Source organism: Rutidosis leptorrhynchoides, chromosome 8 (genome assembly GCF_046630445.1).
Source record: "Rutidosis leptorrhynchoides isolate AG116_Rl617_1_P2 chromosome 8, CSIRO_AGI_Rlap_v1, whole genome shotgun sequence".
Classification (NCBI taxonomy): Eukaryota; Viridiplantae; Streptophyta; class Magnoliopsida; order Asterales; family Asteraceae; genus Rutidosis; species Rutidosis leptorrhynchoides.
The window spans coordinates 249,481,449-249,504,966 of NC_092340.1; the positions used below are offsets into that span (position 1 = coordinate 249,481,449).

The 23,518-nt window shown below is 33.5% G+C and overlaps 2 protein-coding genes and 1 long non-coding RNA gene across 3 annotated transcripts; 1 reads left to right on the forward strand and 2 right to left on the reverse strand.

The window, feature by feature from the left end:
* Positions 1-1,811: 1,811 nt before the first annotated feature.
* Positions 1,812-3,487, reverse strand: LOC139864948 (uncharacterized). The gene is made up of 4 exons (XR_011764550.1): positions 3,176-3,487; positions 2,987-3,046; positions 2,475-2,529; positions 1,812-2,091 (listed from the first exon to the last, which is right to left on the reverse strand). It is a non-coding gene; the product is annotated as an uncharacterized lncRNA (long non-coding RNA).
* A 247-nt stretch (positions 3,488-3,734) lies between these two features.
* On the reverse strand, positions 3,735-7,701 carry LOC139862720 (uncharacterized). Its single transcript, XM_071851345.1, has 9 exons — positions 7,546-7,701; positions 7,389-7,454; positions 7,203-7,308; positions 7,046-7,088; positions 4,558-4,630; positions 4,372-4,459; positions 4,226-4,282; positions 4,045-4,123; positions 3,735-3,945 (listed from the first exon to the last, which is right to left on the reverse strand). The coding sequence occupies exons 1-9, from the start codon at positions 7,614-7,616 to the stop codon at positions 3,932-3,934; spliced, it is 597 nt and encodes a 198-aa protein (XP_071707446.1). The 5' UTR covers positions 7,617-7,701; the 3' UTR covers positions 3,735-3,931.
* A 2,926-nt stretch (positions 7,702-10,627) lies between these two features.
* LOC139863055 (uncharacterized) lies at positions 10,628-11,878 on the forward strand. Its single transcript, XM_071851701.1, has one exon. It carries the CDS (start codon positions 10,804-10,806, stop codon positions 11,671-11,673), a length of 870 nt encoding a protein of 289 aa, XP_071707802.1. The 5' UTR covers positions 10,628-10,803; the 3' UTR covers positions 11,674-11,878.
* The last annotated feature ends 11,640 nt before the right edge of the window (positions 11,879-23,518 follow it).

The window sequence follows — 23,518 nt, forward strand, 5'->3', positions numbered from 1 at the left end:
TATGGGATTGTGTTTCTCCAAAAACAATCTCATACTTAGAGGTTATGCGGATGCTAATTTGGGTGGATGTGATGATTCGAGGAAAAGCACTACGGGTTATGTTTTCACAATGGGGAAGACGGCGATTAGTTGGTTATCTCGATTGCAAAAGAGTGTTGCTTTGTCAACCACCGAAGCCGAATACATGGCTATTGCGGAAGCTTCTAAAGAGCTAGTATGGTTGAAAAACTTCTTAGGCTAGTTGGGTAAAAGACAAGACTATTGCGTCTTGTATTGTGATAATCAAAGTGCGGTTCATCTTGGGAAGAATCCGATGTTTCATAGTCGAACGAAACACATCAAGATAAGGTATCATTTTATTCGACAACATATAAATGATGGCACTTTATTCTTGGAGAAAATCCTTGGTACAAAGAATCCTGCTGATATGTTTACTAAGGTGGTTACGACGGAAAAATTGAGGTTTTGCATTACCTCAATTGGTCTTCTCATGAATTGATGAGAGAAGACCCCAGCTAGAGATGTGAATGGTGTTACAAGTTTAACAAGTAGTATTGAAGACCTTTTATCGAAAGTCTACTCATCCGAAGAATGTGTTGAGCGTGCGTGTCCCAAATGATATTTGGCGGTAATCGAAGGTGGTTTAATGTTCTTGGTAAATTCATTGATATGAATGGAGCTTGTTCAAAGTCTCCAAGTGGAAGATTGTTGGAGTGTGGAGACATTTAAACAAAACTGGAAAAAGTGTCACTAAAAACTGTTTCAACTTGCACGGATTTTGCAGATTTCGGTAAGCGTGAAACAGAGAAAAACAGATCAAAAACAGAGCAAATTGATTGTGCGCGGTGATGGTGCGCGGCGCGCTCCCTGCGCGCACTAGAGAAGTTTTGATCAGAAGGCTTGCTCGAAGTTTGGGAGTGTGCACGGCGCGCACGTTTAAGTGTGCACGGCGCACACGATGTCTGGCAGAAAGTGGGCAACTTGCACACATGGGATCCGATCTTGATTGATTCTCCTTTCACTTTAGGTGCTTAGTGGGTTGCTTTACACCACTAATTGTGGCTGTGATCATGTCATTAGTGGGTGTAAAGCATGGCTAGTTGGTTTATCTTTCATGATTACTAGCACACTTGAAGATCAAGTTGTAGTTTGGTTGGTTTCTTGTTTGCTCTATATATAGAGCTCATTCATAGTCATTGTAACACACCACTCTCAAGTATTCAGTAATATAACAATCTCTAGTTGGTCCGTGGACTAAAGCAATCATAACGATTGCATATAACCACGTTATATCTTGTGTCGTTCTTACATTTTCGCATTTATTATCTTTCGTTCATTAAGTGGGTTGAGTGATCTTGATAGTATCACTACTCGGCTAGTAATCTTGTAGAATTACTAGCGTTGTTTGGGTCCTAATATCCTAACAAATGGTATCAGAGCTAGGCTATAGCCCCGATGTGGTGGACGGCGCAGTAGGGCGCACCCCTGAGCCACGCAGCGACGTGGCGCACCCTCGGTTGTATGCAACGATGAGTGGACCCAGCTCGTTCGAGGGGGACCCTGGCACGATGAGTTGATCCTGGAAGCCTTGTATCGAAATCTCCCTGCCCTCCCACCACGTTGAGAGTTCCGAGTTGGCGGCGGTAAAGGTTGGATCCGGACGGGAGGCCTAGATGGACTTAGGTTTGAGGGGAGGTTTGTAAGGGTGCAAACCAAAGTCCCACATCGGTCATGGGACAAAACAAATGTATGTATATAAGTCTAAGGGGAAGTCCCTCTATCACCAATTTGTTTTAGAAAAGGATGGACTCTTGGGCTTATATTACATGACATTGTGTTTGGCCTATACGATCCTTACACAACAGATTTCAAGTGCTCCGGTTAAAAAAAGAAGAAATACAAAAACAACCACCTCAACAAAAAGAATAATACAAACATTTGGACACATTTTTACAATCGTAGAGGGAGGTCCAAGCGTTTCGTTGCTATTCTTCGGGAACTTGTAAACGGTTATAATGAAAAGTCTTGTTACTAAACGACTAAACGTCACCACAACTGCTACCCTTTCTTTTTTTCTTTCTCGTCATTAAACTACCAAAGACAAAAAAAAAGGAACCAAATTACATAAACATAAAAAAGAACAAAATGTTATCCTACTGCACCAAAAAGAATACATAGTACACATCTGCATTTACACCCAAACATGAAAAAAGAAATTGATAAGAACAAATTATAGGCATCCACATATATCACACTACTAATCATTATAAAAAATGAATATCTTTCACTATAGCTATGAACAAAAGTCTACCTGAATTACAACTTAAGACGATATCAGGCAAAACAATATCTTTCACGTACTATAGGCAAAACAATACGTTTCACCAACATTTACAGCTTAAAACTAACACATGGATATCTTTAACTATATCCTATCAGACACAATACTATCTGAATTAAAGGTAGAACATAACCTTTCTTTGTGATTCAATCTTTCGAAGTTGAGACTTCCAATGTAATTATCAATTCCTGAAACACAAATATATGCCTAAGAAATAGATAGCCAAGGACAGTTTGATAAGAAGGCAATTGTTCAGTTACTAAGACCTAACAAATATGTTTGATAACATTAACTCAGTTGTGGTTTGTTGAATGTATACATAAAAAATTATCTAATAAGGTCAAATTGTTTAAAGAAAATGACGATTTCTTCAAACATTGTAGTTATGAAACTTATAGTTACAATGAACAATAAGATTCTCAAGATGCCTCTTTAAGAACTGTCAAATCTTGAGTTACAACTTTCAAATCACATGTACTTCTAACTTATAATTCCATATAAATAGTCCAGTTAAAATCGGGCACAACCCTTTTTAAGTTTTTATAATCACCAATTCAAGCTACATTACATATTTGCCTAATTAAACTAAATTAATACGGAGTAGAAACAATATCTAAGGCACACATATTATGTACAACCTCTTACATTTTTTATTATGGAACAAAGTGAAAAACACAGTCATTCACAACCATCGATATCAAAACCCTACAAAATAAATTTTTACAAAAACTAAAAAAAATAACGATGATAAATAATTTTAGAACATTAATTAACAAATAACCAAACATGCAATTGAGATTATGTAGTAATTATTACAAAGTTGCAAAAAAATACCAGGCGTAGATACCGGCGATGGTTTGAATAGAGAACAGAACATTAATGGTGAGGGTTTGAGTTTTCAAACATTAAACCGTAATCTTCATCCAATCTGGAATCGATTTTAAAAATATCTGGAAGAATGAGTAACCCCTGTTGACAATTAATGGATGAAATAATGAATGAAAAGGCAAAAACAATCGTACCAATAAATATAAAACCTAAATCGATGCGATGATGGCACCAAAAAATTAATGGATGAAAAGGCGGTGAAAGAAAGTGAAGAGGTATATGATAATCTGCAATTTAGGTAAATAAAACCTAAATCAATTGCACAATTAAAAAAATACTTGACACATTATCTAAAAGTAAGCAAGCACGTGGCCACTAAAGAGGGTTAGTAAGGCCATAGTATCCTGAATAGTGAAGGAAAAGTAGAAAACGACAACGTTAGTGCCAAAAATAAAGCGTAGAATTCGCCAAAAACGGCAAGCATGGGTTTGGCTGTTATATTTATTAATAATAATAATAATAATAATAATAATAATAATAATATTAATATTAATAATAAAATAATAATAATAATAATGTCCATAGGCAACAATGTCTTATCTTCTAATCTTTTGTCATAACTCATAAGACAAAACATTAACAAAACTACAAAACGGTATCACATTCATAAACAACGTTACAAGATTGTGATAGTTGGACTAAGTGGCTTCTACAAGATCTGTTCTTCAGGCAGCATAAAGTTCATCAACAACACCTTACATGTCACATTCTTGGAGCTGCAATGAGAAAGAAAAAAAAAACCTCTAAGATCGATAAATAAGAGTCTAAAAAATTATTTGCAACAAGTTAAATTGGTGACATGGTGAGTGGCCTACCTCCACCCATTGTTGCTTCAGGCAATCTTTCGATAGAGTACTTGTGTTGGGTGATATACATAATCGGCACACCTGGTATCTGAATACAAAAATATATTAATCCCAAAACCATTGGCTCAAAATTACGAGAGGTTCATACTAAAAAAAAAAAAAAAAAAAAAAAAAGAAGCAGCTATCATACCTTGCGAATCCTACGTTTTAAATCTCTATCACATGTTGCCACCATGTAACACTTGTGCTGTTGTAATCATGGGAGATGATGAGATTCGGTAGAACTAACAAAATGTTTTAAGAAACTAAATAAAGTTAATTAAGTATAAGTACTACCAGGGTAACTCTTTCAACGATACAGTCATCAGCGTATGTTCCTTTGTGAGTGCAGGGAAACCTTTCAAATCTAGGATCCTTTGCAATTCTGTTTGAGCAATACATCAAAAATACAAAAATATATAATCAGAAACTAATGTAAATCAATTGTTTACAGAATACACGATATTTCTGTTGGTCAATTACCTTAAAGCAACACGATATTTCTGACCAAGCTTCTCAAGTTCAGCCATCACACAATCAGTAATACACGGAGTGCCTTCAAGAAAAAAAAAATAATAAATAAAAAAACTAGTATTAACCAAGGACAAACGGGATATGTACCAACATGCCAACTACATACGGTTGTATGCACATGATACATGAATACCCATTAGTCTCAGAGAGTAGTATATCATTCTTGAAATATAGCACACATATCTATGAATATATTTGCTCATTAGTTGGAACATAGAATGTCCCTTAGCAAAAGTGATATATAGAGATACTTAAAACCAAAAGCAACGCTATCTTTAGCTTGCAATAATAACTAATGAAGAAGGATTTTGAAGTTTGATTGACTAATATTATGTTAAGAATATGTGCACTAGATGACCAAAAAAAATGATCAATGATGACCTATATATGATATGTAAAATAAATTTATACATCAATAAGTGTAGTTAATAGTTACTTTTTGCAATTGGACAATAATCTGGGGACTAATATAAATAGAAAGGTTATCATTGATCATATATAGTTGTATCATTTTCCAATATAAGAAAACATCTCCCAAGGTAGGAACTAGGTTTACAACATCTTCATAAATCCAACAAGTTTGTTTCACTAAACCATAAACAGAAAATTGAGTTAAAGTTCCCGTTTACTCTCACATACCAGTCAGTTCTAACTTAACAAAAGTATCAATTTTAACCTTCACGAAAGATACATTAACGAAAAGTTACAGATGTTCTTACTCATTCAAAATTTACAACATCCAGCAACCTAGTAACTGATTACTCTCCAAACTAATTTATTAAGAAAAAGCATCAAATATGTTAATATACATTTTAATAAGAGTATATAAAAGCATAAAACATGTATATGTTTACGCTTGTATCAAAAACTGAGCATTTTCTATTAATTATCAGCGGAATAGTTAGTTTTTTTTTAACAACAATTGAAGAAAAAATCAACGAAAAGATAACGAAAAAACTGGGTATTACACACTTCAATTGTGATAATAACCAGCTTGTTCGTTAGCTTGTTCGTTGAATTTTTCAACAATCATTGTCTTAAAAAAAACTAATTAAACCAGCTGATAATTGATAAAAGATGCTGAGTTTTCTATATAAGTCTAAAAAACTTACATGTTTTATGCTATTATATATCCTTATTAAAGTGTATAACAACATATTTTATGCTATTTATAAAAAAAATTAGTTTCGAGAGTATTAGTTACTAAGTTTGTTAGATGCTGTTAAATTTGGATGAGTAACGACAATATTCAGAAACTGCAACTTCTCGTTTATGAATCTTTTGTTAACGTTAATACTTTTGTCAAATTAGAACTTACTAGTATTGCCGTATGAGAAAAGTAAATTTGAAATTTAACTCAATTTTATGTTTATGATCTAGTAAAACAAACGTACTAAATTTATGTATGTATGAGGCTTTTGTGATTACCAAGTTCCAACTTCGAAAAATGTTTTCTTATATTGAATAATGATACAACTATATATGATAATGATAACTTTTCTATTTATATTAGTCCTAAAATAATTGTCCAACTGCAAAAAAGTAACTACTAACCACACTGAAGTATGCACCGATATCTTTCTTTCCTAACATATGCATATCATGACATCTTTACAATATATCTTTTGGAAATAACCGACTTTACCATAAAATGTACATAACAAAAGCAATACAAACCTGCTATCCTTACTACTACAAAAAGAACCTTAAGGGAGCAAACAACAAAACCAAAACTAGCTATAGGACAAAACGAAAACAAGCTACCACAAGACCACCAAAACCTCATTGCTCAATATTTGTTGCCCAATATTTAGGTCTAATATACTTATGGATAGTGCGTGATGATAGTATTAGATGTTTAAAGTACTCTTTTACTTAAGTAGGATTCTACAAAGCACGTCATGAAACCATTATCCTATATACTATTGAGCGACGTTTTTAGTATCGTTTTGTACACTTACGAAATGTCGTTCACTCACTATTCTTACTATTCAATCGTTTGTACTATCTGGTGCTTTTCTTTTTGTAACAAACGCTTAAGATATAAGCATTAATATACGCAGTTTCTTCTAACTCACAAGAATCAGGTAAGTCTTATAAACTAGTTTATAAGCCTCTCTAATTCTGTTAACGTATGTTTGTATCATTAGCAAAAGCAGCTTCGGTAACTAGGTTGTAACAATATTAAAAACATGTAATTGTGTTTGTATGCAACAGAGCATGTTAAGCGTCTTAAACAAGTTATACGGTCTAAAATCTGAACAAGCAAAAGCAGCTCAATCAAGTTTGTATAACAAGTTACTCCATTTAGGGTAAAAGCCTATTCAGTTGCTTATTCATTCAGTTTCAATGAAAACAGCCCAATCAACCAAACCGAAAATACATCACCAATTAATTCCGCTATTACATAAGATTTTTTATATGAGCATAAACTTACATTTTGCATATAAGCAGTCCATCATTCCCTTCTCCAAGTCCAACTATATCAAAACAAAATAAAATAAATAAACATAGTAATCCAATTCCAAATGAACAAAAAAAAAAAAATTTCATATAATAAAATTAGCAGTTATCTGTGTATCAATAAAACTTACTTTATTTTGGATTGAGAAATTAATGAAATTAGTATCAACCAAAACTCGATAAGGCGGTCCAAGGGCCGTATTGTACGAAAAGAACAGAGCTGATGATACATAAGGTCTGAAACCCACAAATCACAAATCAAATAATAATACACATACACAAACCTTTTACTATGAATCAATGAACAGCAAACTTACACGTTTCTGGGGAGATTATCTTTAGTTAAATCTTTTTTATTCGGATTCAAAACCTCTTCTTTATATCTGGCAAAAATTAGACAAATTAACATTAAGATAAATTGATTAGATGTGAACATTGACAATGAAATTAAGAGAGGGATATAGAATGATTTACTGTTTGATTGCTTTATGTGAGACTACTTTCTTCATTACTGCGAATTTTGGACCCTTTTTAGCTCTCCCCATTTTTTGTGCTTGTCGCTAAACCCTAAAAGGTTGCTTAAGGTGTTTTATTGTTATTGCAAACGCTAAAACCCCAGATGAGAGAAAAATGTTGGAGTATTTTGACTACCGCCTTATGGTTTGAAAGACGATTATGCCCCTCTACAATTCCCAATTGTGTAAAGAAACTTCAAATAGTTTTACTTCGCATAAATAATTAAATTATAACTTATAAAATTATAATTATAATTTATAATTAACATTAACACTTGCATACTAAAAGTGGTGCGAATGTCGCCGTTTCAGTTATATCGGGTTGTCATTTTGATGCGTTCACATTAAAAACAGTTCCTCAACTTCGACTATATTTACACAACGGCCCATCAAGTTTACACTTTTTCAGGGTTAAAAAGTGTAAATATATAATTTTATTCAAATAAACGAAACTAATTCCACTCGGATTTATAACGGGCTCTATCTTCTCACTCGGTGCGAGATAAATTTTTCAGAGACCACCGTTCAACTCGAAAAAATCTTACGAACCCAACGGGACTAACTATACGCGAAACGGACACTTCTAAAAAAAACGCTAAACACAACGACAACCCGTATCTTCCCGCTCGCCACAAGTTAAATTTTTTCGACGGCAGCGTCAAACTCGAAATAATTTTATGAACAAAACGAAACTAACCACGTTCGAAACGGACACTTTTTAAAAGACGCTAAACACAACGATAGTCCGTATCTTTCTGTTCGCCGGGAGTTAAATTTTTCCGACAACACCGTTACACTCGAAAAAATTTATTGAACAAAACAAAACTAATTACGTTCGAAACGGATACTTTAAAAAAAATAACACAACGACATCTAAAACGGCGCTTAACACATGGGTCGTGTTCCCCTATGTAAATACACAACGCTACGTTAAATATGAATACGCAGGTCGAAAGCTCCCGTCGCAACGAGCGGGCCGGTCCGAACTAGTTATAACTATAACTATATACTATAATAATAAATATATAAAAGTGAAAGTAAAAAGTTTTCTAACATTGACCTTAAGTATCATCATTACACGAACCATTTTAATTTTGCCTTAGACTCTATTAGAATTAGAATAAAGTAAAAGAGCCGGAATGGAGAAAGAAAAGAAACAAAGGTGGTCTTGCTTGGTGTAAAGACTACCAGTTCGAGAGTAAAGTATAATACTAAAGGTCCTCAGACTTCAACAAATTTTTTCTTTTTTGTGATATAATTACTTTAAATATATATATATATATATATATATATATATATATATATATATATATATATATATATATATATATATATTTAATATTGTCGTTAAAAAAAAATTACTTTAAATATTGTCGTTAAAAAAAAGTTCAAAATGAAAAGGATTTCATTAAATTTTATAAGCCAACAAAATGAAAATTTAACAAAAAAAACTTACTATTGTGATAATTATTTTAACTTTCTTCTCTATATATATGTAATAAAATAAATTTGTATTATTTTTTAGAATTATCTGATAACAACTTTTAAAGCTATCATTATATTATATTGTATATGTAATTAATAGTGCGTTAAGATTAAAGTAATGAATGGGTTAATTATTGAAAGTCAGTGAACGGTTACATTTAAAGTAAAATAAACAATGCGGGTTACAAAATATTAATTACAGCTTTTAGGCTACCATTAGAAAAGTGCTATTTGCTTAGACCATTCACAGCAGTACGCGGTTGAGGCGACGTTGTTTAACGCTAATGCTAGCGAACGTCCTTGGGGCGTCGTTGATCCACGGTCCTGCAAAATGCTTCGCAACGACAATCTGTAGGACGCTGGTGAAGATAAAGAAAAAGAAAAATAGGTCTGTATATATGGTTACGTGTTTGGACACCAACTCAAGGATTTTTATTTATATATATATATTTTTTTTTACTGATGACACCCAATATTTTTTTTTTTTTGGGAAAAAAAGATATATTATAAACCAAAACATACAAACCAAGGCTGGACATACCCAAGCCAAATCAAGACAAGAAGTCACCCAATACAAAGCATCAATAAGCAAAACCTACCCAAATCAAGCCGTCTCATCTTTCACGACGCGCTAACATTGGGATCTATTTTTATTTATATTTTTTAATTAGTAGTAGTAGTAGTAGTAGTAGTAGTAGTAGTAATAATAATAATAATAATAATAATAATAATAATAATTGATAATAATAATAATTGTAATAATAATATTATTATTATTATTATTACTATTATTATTATTGTCAATTATTATTATTATTATTATTATTATTATTTTTTGAAAGGCAAAAAGCATTATTATTAAACAAACATAAGAATAATAATGCGTTGATAATAGTAAAAATAATAATAATAATCATAATAGTTATAAAATATTAAATGTGGAGTCAGTGTGGTTGGTGCGATGGATATTAATGAATGTGGATGGTAAAGTGAAATGAAGAAGTTGCTAAGTTAGCTGATGTGACAATAATGTAGTTTCATGTCAGGTATTATGGATAAAAGGGGTTTTATAAATGTAAAAATTATATCAATTTTTATACACATGTTTATACAAATTTAATATGTATAAAATTTAAATTTTTAAGTTTTTAAAATAAATCGTTTTATGACAACATTACTCTATTATTATTTATATTAAGTATTAAGTATTAAGTATTATAAATATTAATTGTTTAACATATATAGATATATTAAATTTAATTTATTTTAATTTAATTTTGACGTAAATATAATTTTCAAAAACATACAGGAGGAGTATATGAATATGGAGTATATAATATTTTATTAAATGGGTATTTAATATATATGGATATATTTAATTTAATTTAATTTTGACGTAAATATAATTTTCAAAAACATATAGGAGGAGTATATGAATACGGAGTATAAAATTTAATTAAATGTGTTTTTTAGTAATTACGTGGATTAATTAAGGGTATAACTCTCATCCATCTCAAACTGTACCCCCTATCTCCCTCTCAATTCTTGATCAATCTTCTTTCTGGGTAAAGGGGTTACCTTCAAGAATTCATCAAAACTCAAATTGAACTCAATTTCACGTTGAAATCATTCCATCATCATCATCATCATCATCATCATCATCATCATCATCATCAACATCACCTGAATTCATTTCTGGAGAGGGAGATCAATCTATACATACAATCACATCATGTCAGATACAAGAATTCTAGAGATTAACTTGATCTCAGCACAAGATTTAAAAATCCCACCATCTACTAAAATGCGCCGTGTGCACACTTACGCCATCGCTTGGGTTGATCCAACCGCCAAGCTTCGTAGCCACCTGGACACCGTAGGCGGCGAAAATCCTACGTGGAACGAAAAATTCATTTTCCGTGTTTCACCACATTTCATCTACGGTGACACGTCAGCAGTTCAATTCGAAATCTACGCTTGCGGCTACATAAGAGATTACCTCATCGGAAATGTGCGTTTTTTGTTGAGTTCCAGTTCGCTTACGTCATCTAAAACCGGTGCGGTTATCGGTACTCCGGCGTTTTCTGCCGTTCACATTCGTCGGCCGTCCGGGAGAGTTCACGGCGTTTTGAATATCGCCGCGACGGTTTACGAGAGTTCTGATTTTGCGGCGTTTAATGGATTGTCAGCGGTTTGTTTTCGAGATCTGATCGGTGATGGTGAAAACGATGATAAACAACAGCAACAGCAACGCCGCCGTGAACGGCGGATGTCGTGGCATCCTACGATTCTCAGTCGTAAAGGATCGAAACGAAGTGATCGGTCGTCTGAAGCAGGATCTTGTGATTTTCCGATCGGTGATCCGGTTGATTTTTCCGACGGAAATGAGTCGACGACGTCGTCATCTTCATCGTCAGTGAGTACGGCGGCGTTTAAGGAGGTTAACGGCGTTAGGTTGACTAGTCAAACTGTGGGGAAAAAAGAAGTGAAATCGGACGGTGGAGGATTGCTATGTGGATTGATGTTACAAAGAAGGTTTAGTTTTTGTCCGTCGGATCAGAATCTGTTTGCATTGGCTGGATTCCGTGGAGGGAAGATTTGAACGGTTGAGATTAATGTTTGGTGGTTAGTTAATTGTTTGTTACAGAATCTGGATTACAAAATTACAAATTTGACCTTAATCAGAAGTTCAATGCTTGTGTTTATGTTGTCTAATTGATTGAGTTATATGAATCAGGTCTCATTTTTCATGATAAGTTTTAGTAATTACGTAGATCTTTAGTATTCTGTAACGTTGTGTAGAGTTTATTGGAATTCAATTTGAACATTTTCATTTTTTCAATTCGAATTTTGCCATATAGAGTAGTTTCTTGTACATAATAGAAGATGATCAAATATTTTTTACATTTTTACATTAACATTATCGATAATATAATGTAAGGCATTGGATTTGAAGTGACATTAACCTAATATGCTAAAAGGCACATATTTATTTATTTATTTACCTATATACTAAAAGGCACATTATATGGTGTGCTTTATTATATACTCAAAACGATAACAACATTGACGTCTAAGTAGCCTTCCAACCCATTATATGTCCTTATTCAAAACCCCAAAAGGTGTCTTGAAAAAGTTGGAAGCACTTGGACCGAATTTTGTATGGGGTGGGGATTCTTCTTTGAAAAAATTGGTGTTAATAAAATGGAGTAAAGTGTGTCTTCCAAAAGAAAATGGTGGTCTTAGTGTTGTTCCGTTAAGGTTAAAAAACCTAACCTTAATGGCAAGATGGTGGACACAACTTAATTCTCAAAACAAGTCTTTATGGAAGACTCTTATTCTATCTCCCTTTGGATCAATGCTACCGGGTAATCTCTTATCAGACATTTCGGTGGTAAACAAGAAAAAGTTCTCTCCTATATGGCGTGATTTCATGAAGCTTCAAAATGTGGATGAACTTTTTGATATACTGAGCCCCCAAAGTTGGAGTTGGAAAATTGGTAAAGGTTCGAGAATTCGTTTTTGGCACGATATTTGGGTGGGTGTATCGAAGTTGAAAGATCAATTCCTAGCTATATATCTTATTTCGGGGGGAAAAGAGGCTTTTGTTGCGGATATGGTAATGGCCGATGTGCAGGGGGTAGTCATGTGATGACCCGGAAATTTTCGACCAAATTTAAACTTAATCTTTATATGATTTAATGTTTCTCATACGATAAGCAAAGTCTGTAATGTTGAGTCACAAATATTTTGAACTGTTTCATATATTCGTTTGACTTTCGACCATTCCCGACGATTCACGAACAACTATTTGTAAATAGATAACATATATATTTAAATAGGTATTTATAATTTGAAATATAATTTAGAATATTATATAATATGATTATTAGGATTTATATTGTAAAATAAATAAAATAAAATGCGATTAATGGAAACTATATTTAAGAATATATAGATATATATAAATATGTATATAAATATTACTTGTAAATATATAAAGTTATAATTATTTGTTTAAAAATATATAATATATTTATTTTAGTAATTAACTTTGCTATTTTAAAACTGTTTATATATAGAAAAGGAATATAAATGATTTCGAGCTTAATTAGTAAACGTCAGTAATACTCGGTTGACATTTTGTTAGCGTTCATATAGATTTAATATAAGTTTATGATGGATTAAAATAAAAGTTGAACTGTAAATCGATTACGAAGATTTTAGATTTGTTAAAAGTATTTTTACCTTTTTAAGTGTAAATATTAGTACTCCGTACATATAAATCGGAACAGAAAATAAATAATTTTCGAACCTTTTGGATCAGGTTTCAAACAGTTAATGAGTGAAATAATTAAATATATTTAACCTAAAAATTTGGAATTTTTAGGAACACTCTTATATATTAACTGTTTAGCAATGGACACGAAATAATACCCCTAAATTTTATATCGATAAAGTAATGACAGTTAGGGGGCGGCTAGTATTTCAACATTGTGTGATTTATATTAACCTTTTGTGATTGTTTTCAAACTTCAGTACAATAATGTACAATAATGTAACCATATTTTTTCCCACTTGTGTCTTTACTGTGATTTATATTAAGATATATTATTGTTATTGCCTCCCACTTGTGTTAAAGAAAACCTCATACACTTATCCTTCTTTTGTTAACTGAGGATCCCGTCTCCTGTGGTAATCATCTCCACCACATCTTTCTCAACAAGATAAATTATTAGTTAATCGTCTACTATTACTAGTCGTTGTTAGTTGGAACCACCACTTTATAGACTCACCACTTGGAACCTTGAAACCACACTTTCATGCTTCCTTTCATCGGGTAACGTCACCTTCAACCTCCATCCGAAACCACCGACTATTACTACCTTCATTTCTCTTTCCTTCCTCTTTATTTTCTGTGTGAACCCATTAAACAACCATCACCGTAGAACACCACAAACCACCACCATAGTGCTGTTTTATTTCTGTCCGAAGCACCCCAATAGCCACCTGCAACCACCACTGTAAAACTCGTTGTTTAACGGTAACTGCTTTATTTTTTTTTGTTTTAATCCGTCTCCAAACGTCAACTGTAGTTGCTGTTCGAATGATACTACACCTGTGAACTTTCCTATTACAAAATCCACGATCCACGATGGTGAGTTACAACGCGAAATGAAGAAGATGATCAATGGTGATGTATAAAGACGATGATGATCTTGATACAGTGAAGAATAGATGATGATGCGTTAGGTTACCAGGCGACCCACACCCACTAATTCATTGAACGATTTACTTAATCAAGCTAGTGGGCCGTGAATGATCTAGAGTTTATTATTGGACAGTGATCCATTTACTTTCCTTGGGCCATTTTAAATAGATTTGCAATAGAGTTTATTGTTGGGCCAAAAAATATTAGTAATATTGGTTTCATGATGGTTTCGATAATGAAGTATTAAATGATGGCTAGATTATGTTAATGATATGGACGATGCATGATGATGATAAGTTGAGGAAGATAAAGATGATTGCATAATAGGTGACGGGATAGATGGATTTGATGATGAAGTTCCACGATGATGATTAGAATGAAGATGATGAACAATTTCGTACGTGATAAATAATTAGAAACGCTAGTTATTTCCAAAACAAACTGTCGGTTCATTGGTTAGGCGTGCGCTTGTTAGACAGGAGGTCCTGAGTTCGAGCCTGACCTGCTGCATTTGTTTTTGAAAAAGGAGGAAAAGAAATAAAACTAATAATGGGATTTAATCAGAAATGCTTACGCAGTATAATGGTTAGGGAGGTGTCGGTTGAGTGAGAGGTCGAGGGTTCGAATCTTGTCTGGAACACTTCTCTTTAGAAAAAGCTTGGAGAGGGGTATAAACTTTTATTTTATCTCTATTATTATTATTATTATTATTATTATTATTATTATTATTATTATTATTATTATTATTATTATTATTATTATTATTATTATTATTATTATTATTATTATTATTATTATTATTATTATTATTATTACTATTATTATTACTATTATTATTATTATTATTATCATTATTATTATTATTATTATTATTATTAAATATTAAGGTTAGAAAAATTGTATAATATAAACATGATCATGGATATATTTATGAAGACTTAAATTATGAAAATGAAGATTTAATAAGAACACATTAATGCTGATATGAAGATAATTATGTATAAAGAGATGTTTATGAATATTATTAAGATTATTATTATTTTCATTATAAATATAAAGATTATAAACAAGAATTTTAATATGAAAATGATTAAAAATTACAATTAAGTATTATTATCGATAATACCATTACTATTATTAATATGATTATCATTAATAAATATTGTTATTATTAAGAATTATTATCATTATTATCACTTTTACAAAATGTTATCATTTTTTTTATTTTATTATTAGAATTATTATTATTATTATCATTTCTATTAAAAGTATCATTATAACTACAATTATCAAAGTTATCATTTTTATATTTTAAAACTATAATTTTTATTAAAACCTAATATTTTTAGTAAGGTAATTATCTTTATTAAAATTATCATTTTTAAAATTAACATTGATATTATTATTATTATTATTACTATTATTACTATAATTATTATTATTATTCCTATTAGTATTGTTACAAATAAATATTTTTTTTTACTACTATATTCTATCAATAAAATATTATTAATTAAACTATATATTTTTATCATAAACACATTAATGTAAAGTTCTAATTTTTATAAATAAATAATTTAACTATCTTAATAAGAAATTATTTTTAATATTAATAAATGAATTAATGAAACATAAAACAATTATACCACTAATAATAATATATAAATTTGTTCGATTACCCTTATATGTGTTAATATATATATATATATATATATATATATATATATATATATATATATATATATATATATATATATATATATATATATATATATATATATATATATATATATATATACTGAGGCCAGCCCTGCACTTGTTCAATGTCGTCATATGTATTTTTACTACAAAATACAGTATTGTGAGTTTCATTACTCTTTTTTTTAAATGCTTTTGTAATATATATTTTTGGGACTGAGAATACATGCGCTTTTTATAACTGTTTTACGAAATAGACACAAGTAATCAAAACTATATTATATGGTTGAATGATTGAAGCCGAATATGCCCCTTTTTACTTGGTAACCTAAGAATTAGTAAACCAGTCTACTAATTGACGCGAATCCTAAAGATAGATCTATTGGGCCTAACGAACCCCATCCAAAGTACCGGATGCTTTAGTACTTCAATGTTGTTTTTTATCATGTCCGAAGATTTCCCGGAATGATAGGGGATATTCTTATATGCATCTTGTTAATGTCGGTTACCAGGTGTTCAATCCATAAGATTGATTTTTGTCTCTATGCATGAGACGTATATTTATGAGAAATGAAAATCTTGTGGTCTATTAAAATGATGGAAATGATTATTTATGTTAAACTAATGAACTCACCAACCTTTTGGTTGACACTTTAAAGCATGTTTATTCTCAGGTACGAAAGAAATCTTCCGCTGTGCATTTGCTCATATTAGAGATATTGCTTGGAGTCGATCATCGCAATGGGACCAGATGTTGGTGACTTCGTCCAGATGGATTAGGACGGGGTCTGACATGTGGTATCAGAGCTGTTATAACACCATCCATGTGTGGCGGGTTAGTCGTAAAAGAGGTTCTCACAGTGTTACCTGTGACGAAGCATTGGCTCTTACTCCTTGAGATCCCTTACGAGGGTTTGGCAGTAGCCAAGAGGCAGGTCCTAAAATCAGTATCTGAGGTACACTCAGTGGTCACCAGGCGGTTAGCTGGGAAGGCACTGGGTGGGTCTGTGGTTGTCCCCACATGATGCGACATGTGGTATCAGAGCGGTGGTCTTAGCAAACCAGGTCTTGCATTAGTGTGTCTAACTAGTAGTTGTTAGGATACATTAATGAGTCTGGACTTCGACCGTGTCTGCATGTCAAAAGTTTTGCTTATCATTTAGTGTCGAAAAATTATTTGCTTATCATTCTTAAAGTCTAGACACGTCTTACTGCCTCTATTGCATAGACTGTGTATAGACAAATTCATATCTTAGCGTATCTATTACGGTAGACTTTGCCTGATATCTTCCGTAAATTTCTCCGTAATTTAAGGGAACCTGGTACTATATATATCTATGCATATTATGCATTGAGAATACCATCTAACTATCAATTTCTGTCACTAAACTCTTCATACCAAAAATCTTTTCTGAGATCGCGTAAGATGGCCTCTACGAATCAACCAAGTTCCTCAGACTCCGAAGACAGCGTGACAGGAGCACACCAACCAATCAACTACCGTGATTACTGGAGAAAATGGGGGTGGGTTCGCGACATACTCACCCTATGGAGAAGGTAAGAAGGTACTCCATATCATGAACCGAATCTACCACCTAACCTTGGAGTACTTGACCCGCTCACTGGCGAACCCGTTCGCAACACCGTTTATACCCTTTTTGCAAGAATTTTTCGTCTTGAGGCTACCATTAACGGAAATAGAGGAGATATCCGACCTCTACCTCACACTGATAACCAACCAGGGTTAGTAGAAGAAGTTAGAGAACTCTGAGCTCGAGTATTAACTTTAGAGAGCACGGTACACAATTTGCAAGCGCCAGCAGTATCACCAACACCAGTAACATCACCAGCCTCAGCACCAACGGCACCAGTACCACCAACAACCCAAGTTTCAACAATCCATGCCTCAACATCTCATTCTGTACCTCGAGTATAATCATCGTTCTACGAATCGTTCTACCTCAATTACCTTCGTTCGACATGGCGATTATGTAATCTTTAATGTTTTAGAGATTATATATTCTCGTTTTAACGGTAAATCAAATGAGTTTAATATCATATTGACTCATTAAATCCATGATTACATCTGAATAAAATACATATGTATATATGTTTTCATAAAGATTGTAATTAAAAATTCTTTTGTACAAACTGTTAATGGTGAAAATATTTTAACGGGTAGGTAATACCCGGAGAATATTTAGATTTCGCATTAATTAGATACACTGTACATTCTTCTAATCTGATTCAACGGTCATTTACTATCCTACTTACATCCACAGATATACAAATCCGTTCACCACAAGTTACCATTTTCATTCAATTTCATATTTGGATTTTGACCTATCAGAATCCAACAAGTGGCATAATGAAGAAAACATTGGACAAATTAAAATTTGTTATAAACAGACAAAATTAACTATGAGAAATTTTGTTAAGAATCCACGCTAACTATTCCTAGCTAACTGTTCCTAGCTAACTGTTAATTCCTTATTACATTTATTTATCGTAATTTAAATTCTCGCAATTTTATTTATTGTCATTTAATTTCTGTTATTTATTTTACGTACTTTAAATATCGGGACACATATACAAGGTTTTGACATATCATATCGACGCATCTATATATATTATTTGGAATAACCATAGACACTCTATATGCAGTAATGACCGAGTTAGCTATACAAGGTTGAGGTTAATTTTAAATAATATATATACTTTGAGTTGTGATCGTATCTGAGACATGTACACGAGTCACGATACGTATTAATTAATTCGAATATTATATATTAAACTATATATAAATTATTGGACTGTTAACTGTGGACTATCGACTGTGGACTGCCAACATTGGACAATTAAATGAATTAAAATATTGATTATAACATATGAAACTAAACAATTCTTCAATTTTGCCACTTGATTTCTTCCTAAACTTCATTTATATCTTGACGATTACAATCTGCTTTCAAACCTTTCATGATTCTTGAAAACACCTCAATCGAAAGGATGAACCAACCGCACTTTACCTACGGAAGAAAAGATTGATGCATATAGTTATGCACCTGAAAAACTCTCGAAAACCGAGTAAACATTTAACACGTAGCTGTGCTAATTCCTTTAACGTTGTTATTACCGAAAATAACTTTGCAATCTCTTTCCAAATTAGCAAATTTTGTCACAGCTCCAGCAAGTCAACTTCGACTTTCAATCGGATTAGCCTTATTATAGCCTTGATATATAAGTCTGCCTTTCGTCATCGTTGTCGGGGAACCTTTTATATTCTGCCACATTAGCAGTAAACTTACCAACAACTTCATTACTCATTGACTTAAGTCTCTTCGAAGAACCATTATATTTGTTCATTAAAACCTTATTATATATTCGTCTACATCTTATAACGAGTATTGCCATACCAATTACCAGGAATCAGCAATCAGTATTTTGAATCTCGCAACAATTCTACAACAACAGTTATAGGTATATATATAACCTTTATCTCTTAAAATTATGACCTTCCATTCTGAAATTTTGAAAAGCACCCAGTCTACGAATAAATACTCGGAATGCTGAAAAAGCTGAATGAAGCAGTAAAAAAACTGTAAACTGTAACATCCCGCCTTTTTCCATTTACTTTTCCGTTATACTAATATAAAGTCCGTTATATGTTTATAACATCTCCCGTTGATACGCGTTTTAAATTATCTCGTTTAGGTAATTCACGCACCCGAACGAAAGTTGAGGGACTAAACTTGACAAGGGATCAAACCCTTGACTAGGTCAAAGGGTCAAACCCCTTTCACTCATTCATTATCACCTCCATCTCTCTCTCTTTCTCTCTAGCAAGAACACACACACCAATTCCAAATTCATTCAATCATCATCTAAATTCAATCTAGGAGGCTTACAACAAAATAAATTACATATTCGCGATCCTCTCTTCATCCTCTTCATTTTGGTACCAACTTCATCTCGTTTAGGTAACATTTCTAAAACTCTAGATTTCTCTAAACTCGTGTTTTTGACTTGAAATGGTGTTAGTTAGTGTCTATGGCTCATTGTGATGTCGTGTATGTAATTTGTATGCTCGATCTCGTTGTTTTAGTATAACTAGCATGAACTTGACTTTTGGTGTGTTGTTCTTGAATTTTGGATGATCATATGTTGTTAGATGTTAAAAGTTCATCTTCTAATTGTGTTCCTAGTATCACTAGCTTCAATTTGATGTGTAGGTTGATTAAGAAAACTTCAAAAGCATGATTATTGATTTTGAGATGTTTGACTAGGGTTTGATGGTTCTTGACATGAATTTTTGGATGCATGAATACCATGGAATGTTAATTGTTAGTGTTTAGTTGTAATGTATGCCTCATTACCTTCAAAACGGCATATCATATGTGAGAATTGGATTCCCGAAACTCAAAATGCATTTGATGAACTTGAAAATTTGAAAATAGACTTTTATTGATCACTTGACGAGAAATCGGTTGTTGAAAATGATGTTTTTGATTGATGATACATGTTTAGTTGTGTTCCTTGTCAAAAGAGCTTTCCAACGGTATAAGATACGCCTTCTAGTTGTTTACGGTTTGCGTTTTATGGTTGTTTGAAGTTTTGACCAAGACTTGAACATTTGAAACTGACCAGGTACCAGGCCACGCCTAATGTCGCGGCGCGACACCCCTGGCCGCGGCGCGGCATATGCCGTGGTCAGGTTCTGACCTCCATGTCCAAAATACGAAAAATGTTTGGCATACTACGGACCTCCGATTCACATGAAACTTGTTCTAACATGCTCATATATGATTAAAAACCTCAGAAAAATAGTTCGGGACCCGACCCGAACATGTTGACTTTTTCGTTGACTTTGACCCGACCAAGTTGACTTTTAATCAAACTTAACCAAATATTTGTGCAATCGTTCTAACATGTTTTCATACTTGTACCTTGCATGAAACATGACAATTTGATTCACATGCTATTATGATCGAGTCTTAACGAGCCATAGGACTAATTGAACATTTTTGACCTATCGTGTTTACCGTTATTGATACAACCTATTGTTTAGGTCAAGACTAGCATTGTTCTTTGCACACGTTTACTTGTTGAAGTACTTTACTACTCGTGCACTCAAGGTGAGATCATAGTCCCACTTTTACTCTTTTTGAACTTACATTTGGGATGAGAAAACATAAACATTTCTTTACTAAGTGAACACAAGTACAGGAAAACAAACATTCTACATACGAGTTTAGAACAAAATCCTCAATTCGATTATCATTAGTTACACTTGCCGGGTGTAAGCGAGAACTTATGTTGTATGGATCCATATGGGTTTGACAAACCCTCATTCAAACGGTTCGCTACCGTTTACGAATGAAATATATTTTCGAGAAACAGTGTATGTTCTAGCACTAAGTGATGGGGTTCAATGGAAGGAAATGTTAAGCATTGATAATTGGGTGCTCGTGAAACAAACTTTTGGAATGTATTACTATTAATTCATTGATGCAAATCTTGTGGTTCACTTGTACTTACTTACTTAAACCTATGATTTCACCAACGTTTTCGTTGACAGATTTCTATGTTTTTCTCAGGTCCTTGAACGATACATGATACATGCTTCCGCTCATTATTTTGATACTTGCATTGGATGTCGAGTATATATGCATATGTGGAGCGTCTTTTGACTACTTTTAAATTGTGTCGCATAAGTTTCATTTGTACTTAAAACTTTGTATCGTAACTTGTGGTGGAACTATTCTCGTAAACTTTGAACAATCTTCACATTTGAAATGAATGCGACATATCTTTTGGTCAAACGTTGTTTTAAAGACTTATGACCACGTAACGGGACCTAAGTAGACGGCACCGTCAAACATGATTTGGTCGGGTCGCTACAGATGGTATCAGAGCGTTGGTTGTAGGGATTTAGAGTTCATTGGTGTCGACCCCGAGTCATAGGGTACATTGGTGAGTCTAGACTACAACCGGCATATAGACTTGAAGTAGGAATTACTTGACTACTTGTGCATTTATACTCGAACGCTTCTACTCATATCTACTCTTAGTTCATCTTAATCTCACGTTGTTTAATTTGATTGACACGCCACCTTGACTATATGAAATGATGTCGAATGCACATATGAATCAGGGTAATATAATTTTCGGGATTATATTACGGTGACTCATATGAACGTTCCGACATTATGACATAAAGAATTTAAGGCGAGTCGAGGAAAAACTTCTCTTTATCTTTATTCTATATCACGGTTAGTATTACTGAGAATACTAATCAATGATATTCTTGTGTCTTGAAGGAACAATGGCTCCTCGTCGTGTACGCCGCAATGAAACTCCCGAACAAGCTCTCGAACGGATGATAGCTACCGCCGTAGATGCGGCCATGGCCGGTCACTCATCCAACAACAATAATAATAACAACCACAACAACAACAACAACAATGGAGCCGGTAACTCAAACGAAGGATGCTCCTATAAAGCTTTCATGGGGTGCAAACCCCACACTTTTGATGGAACCGGGGGACCGGTCGTGCTCACCCGATGGTTTGAGCAAACGGAAGCCGTCTTTAGCATAAGCGGTTGTCGGGACCAAGACAAGGTCAAATACTCCACTCACACCTTCGCCGGTGTCGCTCTTACATGGTGGAATACTTATGTACAATCGGTGGGTACCGATGAAGCTCACGCCCTCTCTTGGGCCGACTTGAGGGAAAAGATGATTGTCGAATATTTCCCTCGTGAAGAAACCCGAAGGCTCGAACAAGAGCTAAGAACTTTAAAGGCGATCGGAAATGATCTCAAGGCTTATAATCAACGATTTTCTGAACTAGCCTTGATGTGCCCAAATTTTGTGAACCCCGAAGCTTTAAGGGTTGAACTTTACATGGATGGTCTTCCAAAGAGCATCAAACACGGAGTAATGTCATCCAAACCCCCTAATCATCAAGAAGCTTTGAACATGGCCCGCAAATTGATAGAGACAGTGGACGAAATCGTAGTACCGGCACCTAAAGCCGAGGACAAGTCGGGTAACAACAAAAGAAAATGGGAAGCTCCCCAATCAAGCAACAACAACTTTGCTAAGAAGCCTTACACCTCCGACGGCAAGAAAGGTTATGCCGGGAACCTACCTCTTTGCAACAAATGCAACAAACATCACTTTGGCGAATGTAGTAAGCTAATTTGCCATCGGTGCCAAGGAATTGGTCATAAGGCCAACGATTGTAAAAGTGCCACTCCCGTCGCTCGAAAGTGGCCCAATGCACCAAAGACGGGCACTTGTTACGAATGTGGCCAAACTGGCCATTATAGAAATGCATGCCCGAAGAGGAAAGATAACCCCAATACGCGCGGCCGAGCTTTCAACATCAACACCGAGGAAGCCCGGGATGACACTGAACTAGTCACGGGTACGTTTCTTCTCAACAATTCTTATGTCTCTTGCTTATTCGATTCGGGTGCCGATAAATGCTTTGTATCCAAGACTTTGACTCATTCTTTTAGCACTCCACCT